This window comes from Panthera onca, chromosome B1 (assembly GCF_046562875.1).
Source record: "Panthera onca isolate mPanOnc1 chromosome B1, mPanOnc1 haplotype 2, whole genome shotgun sequence".
Classification (NCBI taxonomy): Eukaryota; Metazoa; Chordata; class Mammalia; order Carnivora; family Felidae; genus Panthera; species Panthera onca.
Window position 1 is genome coordinate 160,066,505 of NC_138342.1, and position 12,681 is coordinate 160,079,185.

A 12,681-nucleotide genomic window follows, 5' to 3' on the forward strand; every position below is an offset into this window, starting at 1 on the left:
ACAGAAGCTGGCATGAGAAAGGAGGGAGGTGGCACAGAGACCACCACGCCAATGGGACTACCCCCCTTCCTGTCCCCCTCTTGCTGCAATACGGAATACACCTCCCAGCCAGGCCATCCCTTAGCATTCACTTCACCCTGATTCTACCAGGATTCAAACTGGGGTAGGAAGAGCCTGTGTCATTTCTAAGAGGTCTAAACGTACTGCCCAATAAACAGCAGGGATGCAGGGAGTACATTTAGTTTAGCATGTGATTGATATGGCCTGGGAGTGGTGCCTGCTGTCTTCTTTACTGAGCATGATACATGTACGTGACCGCTATTTGTTATTTCCGTGAGAGTTATTTCGTTCTGTTTGAAGAACCCCTTTGAAATCACCTATCCCAGTCTTGGGTTCTCATGTTGTCTCAAGGCGTAGATCAACGCGGCAGAGTCAGGGACGGGTAGTCCCGGAGCAATATGCCCCCACTGACAGGCCTGACAATCAGAGTGATGGATTGGGTCTAGGAAAGTGGTACTCGAAGGCAGGCAGTGACACCAGCGCGCCTCCACTGGCCGTTGAGAGCACGGAAAAGTGGTCTCCCCAGAGGCCGGCGCACAAAGGACCGGCTTCACCTTCTGATGATCGGCCGACCGGGAACTTTAATGTCAGTACTATGACTGTGTAAAATCTCTGCCAAGCGCGAAGCTGGCAATACACATTTTATCTAAAAGGCGGGGGGTGGGGGGGGGGGAGGAAAGGAGGGTATTGTTATTTTTAACAAAAAGTTTTTATTCCAAAATGTCCCTGGGAAAAGCTAGTGCATTTTCCCCCACTAGAAGAAAAGACGGGAAGGCGCATCTCTGGATACTGTATCGACGTACAGCACGTAGATTTTCCCCCTTCCTCTGGGATACTGGCCTCTCCAGTGATCCTGGGTGTACCCCCAAAAATAGCAGCTAGGCACGGTGCAGCGAGAAAACGGTATGCCTCTAAACAGATACTATAAGAAACCTGAAACGCACCCAAGACCGAACCTATAAATCAGTGTGCAGGCAGCGCGCTCCAGGCGCGTCAGGGCAGCGAGCACAGTCTAGAATACCGCGCTTCGTCGCGACCATCTCACCCTGAAAGGAAGTCCTCAAACTTGCAGGCTTCGAACCGGAGAGGCTCAAAGTAGTTGGAGCGGCTACGCCGCGTCCCGAGAGCTGTGGACGCCTGCAAGGCTCGGGCGCTTCCAAATGAGCACAACAGGGAGAAGCCAATTAGGGAAAGAGAGCTGGACCGGGGCAGTGCCGGAGCTGAGCCGGAGCTGAGCCGGAGCAGAGCCCGAGCAGGGCCGGAGCTAGGCCGGGGCTCAGGAGCTGCGGCCCGCCCCCAGGCGGCCTCCTAGAACATCTGGGACTCGGCAGCGGCAGAGCCAGCGCCCGGCGCTCCTGCCCCCCACCCCACCTCAGTCCGCCCCACCCCAGACACTCTCGGCCGGCGGGTGACTGACCCGGCCAGCACCACCTCCCCCAACCCTGGCAGCGTGAAGGGAGGGGAAAGACAGGAAAGCCAGCGGAAGGTAGGGTGCAGAGCCCGGGGTCCCGGAGGAGTCTCATCCTCTACGGGACCCCGGGGTAAGGGCGGTCCAGCAGGGGGGTGGGGGGGGGGGGGGGGAAGGGAGGAGTACATCGGGAGGTAAAGGCCGAGGCGGCGGCGGCGCGCGGGCGAGGCCCCTTTAAGGCTCTCCCCTCCCACCGGCGGCGCCGGCCTCCGCCCGCCGCTCTCCCCGCCCCGGGGTCCCGGCGAGAGCTGCGATTGGGCGGGCGCGGCGATCCCTTTGAAGTGTGGCTGCCGATCGCGGCTATTTGACGTGCGACTCTGGGAAGGCGAAGGTTTTTGTGTTGCTCGCCGGGGCTAGCGGCGGCGGCGGCGGCTGCGGCGGCGTCGGTGGAGGAGGGGTGGAGGTGCAGCGGCTGCTGCACCGCGCTCGACGCTGCGGAGCGAGCCCACCCGCCCCGGGAGCTCTCCTCCCCGGTGCTCCCCCTCCCTCCCCGCCCCCCCAGTGGCGCTGCCTCCTCCAAATGAGCGATTCGCCCGCTGGATCTAACCCAAGGACACCCGAAAGCAGCGGCAGCGGCAGCGGCGGCGGCGGGAAGAGGCCGGCGGTGCCGGCGGCGGTGTCCCTCTTGCCCCCGGCGGACCCCCTGCGCCAGGCGAACCGGCTTCCAATCAGGGTTCTGAAGATGCTGAGCGCTCACACCGGCCACCTCCTGCACCCGGAGTACCTGCAGCCGCTGTCCTCCACCCCCGTCAGCCCCATTGAGGTCAGTCTCCTGGTCGCTGCCGGCCCCATTCCGCCCAACACTGCGGGGCCCACGGCCCTACTCCCTGCGCCCCGGGGCTCGGTGCGACGCCCAGGTCCGGCCACGCCGGCACACGGGGTGAGGAGGGACCGAGGGAACAGGGATCGGAGTCCACCCAGTTCTCCCCAGGCTTCTCCGTGGAAGGTTTCCCAGTCCACACTCGCCTTTCGGAGCTACGTATTTTGGACTGGGTTTGCTCTTGGAGTCTCCGCTGGGTCCTTTACTTTTCCTGTGGCACCCAGTTTTCAGGCTAGAGATGATCTCTGCCTTTCCTGCCCCCACCTCCCCGCGCCAACACACACACACACACACACACACACACACACACACACACACACACCCCCACCCCGGTCTGGTGTCTTTGGAGCCGCATCGCCCCCGTCCCACTCCGCCTCTGTCCCATCCGGTTAGAGCGCTCTACGCCCAGGCACTCCCGATCCCAGGTCTTTCTTCCTCCCACTTCCCTGCGTGCCCTCCCCGGGAGGGAGGGGCTACAAGGAGAGCGCCAACTGCAGCCCCTAGCTTCAGAAGGCGCTTCGCCCGGCTCCTGCCTCGCGGCGCCACCGCCAGAAACCCGTCCCAAGCGAAGTCCCCCAAACTGAAGGAATAAGTTTTTTCCTGGGCACTGAGGAGGGGGAAATTAGAGGGTAGGGGGCGAGTCACAGCCCCTCCCCCAGCCCCGATTCCACAGCAGTCACCTGCTCCCGCGGCGGCCTCTGGTGGACCACTTCCACTGCCCCATTCCCCCCGGCCCGTGCCGCACTCTGGGACGCGGTGGATCGAGGGACCCCACCCCGGGCCCTGCGCGCGCAGTTCTGCTCAGCTGCCCCGCCCCGCCCCGCCCGCACTCTCAGACCCTCTCCCCAGGCCTTCCCGCCCCGTCGCGCCGCCGCCCGGGCCCTCCGCGCCCACCCTGCTCCCCAGGCACCCCACTTGCTCCGTCAGTTTCGTAGTCTCACCCCCTTCTCCCTCCCCTTGCCGCTGTCTCCCACAGCTGGACGCCAAGAAGAGTCCCTTGGCGCTGCTGGCCCAGACTTGCTCGCAGATCGGCAAGCCCGACCCGCCGCCCTCGTCCAAGCTCAACTCGGTAGCGGCGGCCGCCAACGGGCTGGGAGGGGAGAAGGACCCTGGCCGCTCCGCCACAGGTGCCGCCTCCGCGTCTGCGGCCCTCAAGCAGCTGGGGGACTCCCCAGCCGAGGACAAGTCCAGCTTCAAGCCCTACTCCAAGGGCTCCGGCGGCGGCGACTCCCGCAAAGACAGCGGCTCCTCCTCCGTGTCCTCCACCTCTTCCTCATCTTCCTTGTCCCCGGGAGACAAGGCGGGCTTCAGGGTCCCCAGCGCCGCCTGCACGCCCTTTCCCCCGCATGGAGCGCCCGTCTCTGCGTCGTCGTCCTCGTCCTCGCCCGGTGGCTCCCGGGGCGGCTCCCCACACCACTCTGACTGCAAGAACGGCGGCGGGGGTGGCGGCGGGGAGCTGGACAAGAAAGACCAGGAGCCCAAGCCCAGCCCGGAGGCTGCGGCTGTGAGCCGTGGCAGCGGTGGGGAGCCCGGCGTACACGGGGGTGGTGCGGAGGCTGGGGCCTCTGGGCGCAAGTCCGAGCCGCCCTCGGCGCTGGTGGGGGCCGGCCACGTGGCGCCGGTGTCACCCTACAAACCGGGCCACTCGGTGTTCCCGCTGCCACCCTCCAGCATCGGCTACCACGGCTCAATCGTGGGCGCCTACGCCGGCTACCCGTCTCAGTTCGTGCCTGGCCTGGATCCCAGCAAGTCTGGCCTCGTGGGAGGCCAGCTGTCGGGGGGCCTGGGCTTGCCACCCGGCAAGCCCCCCAGCTCCAGCCCGCTCACCGGGGCCTCCCCGCCCTCCTTCCTGCAGGGATTATGCCGTGACCCCTACTGCCTGGGAGGTTACCACAGCGCCTCGCACCTCGGCGGCTCCAGCTGCTCCACTTGCAGCGCGCACGACCCCGCCGGGCCCAGCCTGAAGGCCGGGGGCTACCCACTGGTGTACCCCGGGCACCCGCTACAGCCCGCTGCGCTCTCCTCCAGCGCCGCTCAGGCCGCGCTCCCCGGCCACCCGCTCTACACCTACGGCTTCATGCTGCAGAACGAACCGCTGCCACACAGCTGCAACTGGGTGGCGGCCAGCGGGCCGTGTGACAAGCGCTTCGCCACCTCGGAGGAGCTGCTCAGCCACCTACGGACTCACACGGCCCTGCCCGGCGCGGAGAAACTTCTGGCCGCCTACCCCGGGGCTTCCGGCCTGGGCAGCGCCGCCGCAGCCGCCGCAGCTGCAGCCTCCTGCCATCTGCACCTCCCCCCGCCCACCGCCCCGGGCAGCCCCGGGTCGCTGTCTTTGCGGAGTCCACACACTTTGGGGCTAAGCCGGTACCACCCCTATGGCAAGAGCCACTTATCCACAGCCGGGGGCCTGGCCGTGCCGTCCCTCCCCACAGCCGGACCCTACTACTCACCGTATGCGCTGTACGGACAGAGACTAGCCTCAGCCTCCGCACTCGGATACCAGTAACTACAGCTCTTGCTCCCACCCAACCCTCCTCTCCTTCCCCCCCCCACCCTCCGCCTCCCTTCCCCACCCCCCGGCCGCCTCGCCGCTGCAACCTCCACTACTGCTTGTCCCTGCCGGGATTCCCTGCCCAGACCCTCCCCACCGGACTGTGTATTTATTTACTATAATGTTAGCTTACAAGCTGGGAATATAAGTGCATTAACGGCCCACACGAGTCAATGGTATGCAAAAAGTCTGTGTTCCCCAAATAATAATATTAATCACACAAATAACTACATGTTCCCCGCCCCTCTTCCTTTCTTTTATTTTTCTTTCCTTTTTCTTAGATGTAAGTGGTTTATTTTCCTTTTGCTTTTTTTTTTTTTTTTTTTTTTTTTTTTGGATTGGTTTGGTTTTAGGGGGAGGAGGGAGAGTTGGGGTTCTGGGGTTCTTCTATTTGTTTTCCCTTCGTGGGGAGTTTCTTGCATGCTTCCTAACCGTTAAAACGACATTTGCCCCTTCTCTTTTCCCCTCGTTCCCCTTCAGTTCTTCTTGTTTGAGGTTCTGTTTTATCCTTTGTACAAGTAACAGAGAGGAGATATTTTTTGTAACGCGTTTGGGGGGTCTAGGGATCCGCTTTGGTGGCAAGAGGTCTTGTGTTCTATTGACCCAGAACTCTGCTCTGTGATTCCTCCCCTGCAACCCTCTCCTCCTGGGGTCCTTGGTCTGCACCCTGGCCCCCAAAATTAGAGCCTTGCTCCTCTAGCTTGCTCTGAGCACTGAGAGCCCTGACCCCGCCAGCAGGCTCTGCCCTGAAAGAGAGGCCCTAAGGCCTCTGACAGCCTTTTTACCTTTCAGATGCTTGGTGGCCCCAAACACCCGGTAGTCCCACTGCCTGCTGGTGGGGGACTTGTACGGCTAGTCTTATTCAATCAAAAGTCCTAGAAGGCCCTGCTGGTGTAAAACGTTGCTCTTTATATTTTGCAAAGTGCATTTATAGTCTTGTTTTTCTCTCCATTGTTGGGATCCCTCTCCTGATAGGGGTAGGGTCAGTGATGCTTGCTAGATCCTTCCAAAGCAGACCAGTGGCAACATCAGAGGGCAGTACAACCTTGTTAGCTCCATTAGGGGACAGTTGGGGGGGGGCAGGGAGTACACAGATCACAGTAGCCCCATCACCCCCTTCCCAGGCCTGACCCAACAGAATCCCCAAAGTTGGCCGTGGGCTTCCGTGGGCTCCCTCAGTGACTGGGATTGAAGACTCCACCCCTGGGTCTTCTCCCCACACCTACCCTCCCTCCTGGTCTTATGCAGCAGTGCGGGGGCTGTGGGGCCTGTTGGGGATGAATAGAGCTCTCCCTTGGTAAGACTTATTTTGTTAATAAATGGAATACTTGGCTATATTCACACCGTGGTGTGTTTCTCTCTTGCCTCACCCACTGTCCTGCTTCCAGACACCTAAGCAGATGTCCTTTTATTCTTGCTTAAATACCTTATGGTTTCCTTCTGAAATTTCCGTTCAAGGACGAATTTAATGCCTTTCTTCAAGAAAGGGGGAGGGGAGGGAAAAAAACAAAACTTATGCCAACGCATTACAAATAACATGAAGCCGTCTTTATGGGTTTGTTTGTTTCTCCCACTTGGTTGTTTAGCTCCCAGCCTCGCTTCAAAGTCCTTGATATTTCCTGGGGACAGGGTGAAGGGAGTGTGTAAATGCGGTTTTTCCTCTGGGCCTAGATTCGAGGTACAAGGAGCTGAGCAGGGAACCAGGACGCGGGGCTCAGACTTGGCAGCACCGTCCCCCGAGCCCTGTAGGTATGCAAAGTCGACGTGCCTCTGGCGCCACCTAGTGGCAGAAAGACAGGTGACTGGCGCCGACCCCGACGACACCTTCCGCGCTTCCCACTGGAAATGCGAATGATTTCCTCCTCCTGACTGCCTTTTCTACTCCTTGAAACCAAATGCACCTGCTGACATGGGTGCTTTGCAGAGCTTGGGGGCTCCCCAAGGCCAGCGCTGAGTTGCCGACCCGAGTCATTTGCGCCCCCAGAGACTTATCTGGAGGGGTTTCGGTTTTGCTGAGAAGACGCGGTGTTTACTCAAGACTTTGAGACCACTCTTCGGTCCCTGTTGTCTTGAGCTCACACGACTGACACCCGCTGGGGCATCCCCGGGCAGGCGATGATGGGGCGCCCTTTGCCAGGATGGTGGGACCAGGGTCGGGCACCTCCCACTGCCCGGGTTTTCCGCGAGGCCGGAGGAGGGGACGGACGGCCCTCACGTCTACACTGGGCGGTGAGCGACCAAGGCCGCTGGCTCCCCGGTGCACCCGGCCAGGGCGCGCGGGCGCTCGGCCTGCTCCTCTTGGACGCGACGGGCCTCCTGTTGGGCGCACTTCAAAGTGGTCTGCCTCGCCCCCTCCTGGCCGCTCTCCTCTGCGTTGGCCCCGCGCCGCTTTGGGGATCTGCTGTTGGCGCTGCTGTTTTGCTTTGCTTTCTCTGTGAGGATTGTGACTTAACTGGGCAGTTCGTGCTCCGCAAGCTTCGTGCGTCTGAAACGTCCGTCCGTAGACCCGAGGTCAAGGGCGGAAGGTGGGGTGGGAGGGATGCCTTCTTTGTCGGTCCGCACTGTTTGGGAAGACACCACACCCCGCTAGAGAATCACAGGGGGGCCTCCCTCACCCGGTGTCACGCTCTCTGGACTTGACAAAGCCTCAACGTTAGATGTTCTTGGGAGGGGGCGGGGGCGGGGGAGGGGTTGATTAGTGTTCTTTGAAGTTTTGCCACTATATCTTTGTTTCTGGCCAAAATTCCTTTCTCTGTCAAGAGGACCTCAGGCTTCTTCTGCAGAAAATGTCCGTGCTGGCCACCAAAAGAACTTAGGTGTGTCCCAGGGGAAGGGACCTCGGCTGCTAGTGTCTTTGGGTATGTGGGGGAGAGCAAGTCCGGAAGAGGCTAAACAGGCTGTGGAAGTCACCCTGGGACCAACTCAGGACCTTCCTGGGGAGTCGTCATTATCTGGGTTCTCAAAGTTCAAATTGGTCAGAATCTTTAAATGACTTGAAACTGTAGGGACTTGCTTTGTTTTTCTTTCTCTCTGTTGTTTTGTCTGCTGTTGGTTATTTCCCACTTCCCTTCCTCTCAAGTCCTCTTTCCTTCAGATACCTTTTTTTTTTTTTTTTTTTTTTTATGGCTGCTAAAACTTCTGGAAATTGCTCCCCCTGCAGGAAGACTTAAACTTTTCTCTTTTCTTAAACTTCATGGGCTTCAGACCTCCCTAGCTAAGGACCACAGCGTTCCTCTTGTTGGGAAAGAGAAAGGAATAGACTCACTGTCTCCAATAGTGAACTCTCTGTATAGCAAAAGTCGTGTTTCTAAAGCTTCTTGGCTTATGCATGAGCTTAGAAACCCCCCAGACCTTTGAGTTTCCCCAGAAAATGTATTTGTGGCCTTTGCAGACTGGGAAGGATGCCCTTTGCGTAGTTGGAATAAGCTGCCCCCAACTACCCTTGTGACATCAAAGGGCAAGCATTGTGGTCTGGAGTGTCCCAGTTCTCACCCTGAAATGTCAGCCCTCCCCACCATAAATGGGTGCCAGTTCCAAAGAAATGTGGCTGTTTTAATTAGCTGGTGGGGAGTTGCTTACTTTCAATAGCTAAATTCTCATTAGACAAAGTTGCTGTTTTAATAGAGATAATACTCCCCACCAACTGCTTATTTGCATAATTAATTCATCTAGCCACTCTTTTCTTTGAGAATCACCTCTACCTTCTATTTCTCCACCTCATTCTCTTCCTAGCCCTCCTCCCTCTTTTCCTCCTAATCTCTCCCAGGCGCCAGAAATGGGGCCTGTGTTCCCAAGGCACCAGGAAGGGTGGAAGCAAAGAGCTGGAACTTGAGACACTGGACGTTCCTGGCCCCAGGTCAGATTTTCACACCTCTTGCCTGGTTATTTTTGTGGCCTCGTGGGCAGCTGCAGGAGGAAGGGAGGAGGAGAGGGAGGGGAAAGGCTCCTTCTCAGATACAGGGTTGACACGAACAGAGTTGCATGGCGTTGGGTTTTTAACTTGCCAGTCGTCCCCCCCTCCCCTCCGCTAACCCACCTCCAGAGAAATTGGGGAGCTCAGGAGGTGTGGCGCCCTTCTTTAGGCAGCCACAATTGCCTTGCCCTACCCGGCGTACTGGGACGTGCCTCTCGATATATGAGCTAAGTCCTGCCTGATGTATGTCTGGGTTACCATGGAATTCGTCTTGCAATAATCCTGAGGCTCTGTACTTTATTAATCATTCTGTAGGGGAAGCTGCACTCCAGTTTTCTGTTTGATTTGATTTCATTCGTCCTGTCTTTTTACAAAATAGATGGTTGAGTGCATCCGATAATGTATGGTTTAATTTGGAGCACTATGGGTTTGAATTACCATTTTCATAATGTGCTGTGCATTAATGTGTTACATCATTTATAGAGAGGAATGTGCTGGGTTTCAAAGTTTCTCCTGAAAGCCAAAGTCACCTAAAGGAAGCAAAGCCAGATCACATCGACCCATCTTCTTACCTTGCTGCCAGAGAAACTCCTGCCTCCCAGCCTGTGGTTAAATCTGCCAAAGCTCATAAAACCCAACATGAGGCTTTTGTGTTTCACATAATGCAGGTGGGTGTCCAGGTTTGGGGGGGAACTTGCACATGGCTGCCCGGGAGCCATCGATGGCAGTACAAAGCTCCCTCTCATTATTGCATAACAACGGTTTTTGCAGCCGACCCGGTTTGAGGAGACCGCCAGTGGATGGCTCTCCGTAGACCCTAATCCCAGCCCTCCCTCCCCAATGGCTGTAATAACACCAGCTGTCTGTTACTCAAACTCTGACTGAGGAGGAAAAAGCACTGATTATCCAAATACAGTCATTAAAGGGGAAATGTGTTTTTAGGACTGTCAGAGTGATTAATGAGGGCTAGCCGTCTTTGCAAATGCACTTGTTTAGTCTAACTGGCAGCTTCTATTTTCCTATTGATTTATTGCAGCCGTTGCCGGGCCTTGGTGTGTGCGGAGTCAGGGCACTTCACAACTGCGCCCTGTTTAAACAGGAAAAGCATGCACCATTTTGTCCGGGAGGGAGGGAACAGCCTAAAGTCTCTCCCTTCAGTGCCGTCTCCAGGGGCCCAGACCAACAAAGGAGACATTAAAAACCTGCAGCCTGGAAAGGGAAGGAAGCTGCCTCCCCTCACTTGTCCCCGGTCACTCAGTTCCAAGGTCAGTGAAGACGCACCACGGCCCCTGGACAAAGCCTGTCCTATTGTAACACTCGGCATGCCCACGTTTTCTCCTCCAGTCCCCCCAAAACAGCTGTCAGCCACTGGGTCCAAGTACAGGAAAGGCACCCAGCAGAGGGGAAGGCTGCAGAGGCCAGAAACAGAGAACTGAAGCATCCTCCCACCCGAACACACACACACACACACACACACACACACACACACCTACCTCTGCCTGGGTCCAGGATGGGAGCCAGGCCAGGGGCTTCATGGGGAATCGATGGAGTCCAACAGTTGATTTCCACTTTTAAAAAGAGGTAGGGGGACCACAAAAGTGATATCTACTTCTTTCCGCTGGTACATTTAATGTTTTGACAAATGATGCACCTGATGACAAAAATAGAGAAATGGCAGCTTGAAATTCGAGTGCTGGTATTTGGGGATTAATACTTCCAGGAGGTCAGTCATCAAAGGCACAGGATTTACAGAATTCCTGTTTATGTGCTGGATGCCATAAGACACAGGAGAAAACTCAGACGAAATTCTTGTCTGATTTAGTTGGGGGAGATAAGACACACCCATGAGTCAGGGAGCAAGATAGCGTTACATATAAGCGCGTTTATGCTGATCTAATAAAGTGCTAAATCGTACTGTGCAGACAGTGGAGGATAGGACAGGATGTAAGAAGGTGCTAATTGTGTGGACCAGATGGGTGGGCTGTAGGAGCTGGAGGGGGAGACCACTGGGGCTGATGGGGGGCACCTTGCCATCCAATCTGTTGGGAGGCTCCTTGGAGGCCCATCCTTTTTCTGAAGGCTGAAGATGGATGAGGCCTTCATTCCATAGTGATAAGAGAGCTGGAACTTGAGCCCCTGAGCCCATAATTTCCATTTCTGAAGCAGATGAAGGAAGACGCTTTACTGACACTGTATACGGCACATCTGAATTTTCTTCCATTCCTTTCTTCCTAATCAACTTGCACCTGCCAGAGAGCGTTCGCGGCACAGAAATGGTTTGTACTCTTCCTGAATGAAGGGCCTTTCCAAGTCTTCCCAGGGTGCCTTCCCAAGACTTCCCAAGACTTCCAAGCACTATTAGCACTTACTAAAACAGGAAGAGCTGTCAGTGGATTTGGATCACAGATGAACGGGGAAAACTCTCTCTTAAGAGAAAAGAAGTTGAACCTACTGGCTGAGAGAAATGAAGCGACTGTATTTTATAAACTTTAAAACGGAGATAAAAGTTTAAGTACACTTACAGTGTACTTTAAGACTGTCCTGGAAAGTCCAGGATGTCTAGTCATTGCATATTGGGGAGAAAGAGCATAGAAATGGGAGCCAGAAAACTGGGATTTTCTTCTAGTTCTGAAACTTAATTGCTGTGTGACTTTGAACAAGTCACTTAATCTCTGAGTCTATTTTTCTATTTCTGAAATGAAGCTATTGGGCCCTCTAATCTTGAAGCCCTTTCTAACTGGAATATTCTATGAGTTTATAAAATGTTTAGAGTAAAGCATATGGAGCAGAGCTGGTTAGAATGCTCCATCACTCATCCCAAGTCAAGTACAGTTCTAAAGTTCCTATCAAGACAGTGAGTGTGAAAGGTCCAGAAGAAGAAATGTCATGACTTTACCTCAATAATGGCGGGGGGGGGTGGGGGGGGGGGGAGCAGGGGAGCATACAGAAGAAAAATACTGTAATGTGGAATTTTCACCCAGAGAAGGGACTCTCTTTTTCATTTCAACAAAATGGATTATTAAAATATTTTTTTTAATTTGACGAGATCCTGAGTGTAGTTTAGTTTTGATGCGGGTATTTCAAAGACTGATTGGGTACTTAAGCGGGTCAGAAATGATTGTTGAAAATAACGTTGAGAATCCCGTGAGGTTAAATCAAGGTCTACAGAAAGAATCATGTTTCATAACCTACCGCCAATTGCTTTTGGAAAATGGAACTGGCAAGAGAAGAAGTGAAAAGCAGATAAAAATCAAACCATGGAGGAGTTGGGGGGACCTTTGCTCTGAGTGGGCAGCGGGTATCTCCACAGCTCTTTGAAACATAAAATCAAGTGATCCTTCTGGAGTTTAAATCAGAGCCAGATTTTAGAGTGGAAACAGTAATTTGGAACCTGTCAGTGCACATTCCCTGCGTCCCGTTTGCTCTCCTGGGTGTGTGTACATACGACCATGTACATGTGTCTGGTGTGGGTTACACACAGGTTTGTAGCCAGCCCATAAGGAAATGGGGTGACTACCTCAGTCCTGCCCCTCCCTTCTAAGAGCCAAGATGCTGCTCGGTGCAGTGGGTTTGCAACTCGGTAAACATTAACAAAGTGCCCACTACATACTAGGTACCACGGTCTTCTCTGAGACTAGAAAGACGGGAGAGACACGGACCTTGCCTCAGGGAGCTTCCAGTCCAGTAGGAGGCAGACGTGTGAGCTGAAATATATGATGGACCAACAGCTCTATTCGTGTTGCGATGGTCAATACAGGCCAGAGTATGCTGTGGTCACAAATGAGCCCCACCATCTCAGGGGCTTAACAACAAAGGCTTATTTCTCGTTTATACTACATCTCCATCATTGACAAAGATCTCTGTAT

The 12,681-nt window shown here is 55.5% G+C and overlaps 1 protein-coding gene across 1 annotated transcript; it reads left to right on the top strand.

The window, feature by feature from the left end:
- The first annotated feature begins 918 nt into the window (after window positions 1–918).
- Window positions 919–6,245, top strand: ZNF703 (zinc finger protein 703). The gene is made up of 2 exons (XM_060653612.3): window positions 919–2,291; window positions 3,325–6,245. The coding sequence occupies exons 1-2, from the start codon at window positions 2,049–2,051 to the stop codon at window positions 4,855–4,857; spliced, it is 1,776 nt and encodes a 591-aa protein (XP_060509595.1). The 5' UTR covers window positions 919–2,048; the 3' UTR covers window positions 4,858–6,245.
- The last annotated feature ends 6,436 nt before the right edge of the window (window positions 6,246–12,681 follow it).

Coding starts and splice junctions, on each gene's coding strand:
- ZNF703 (XM_060653612.3), top strand. CDS start 2,049: ATGAGCGATTCGCCCGCTGGATCTAACCCAAGGACACCCGAAAGCAGC. Junction 2,292..3,324: donor CCCCCGTCAGCCCCATTGAG/GTCAGTCTCCTG, acceptor TGTCTCCCACAG/CTGGACGCCAAGAAGAGTCC.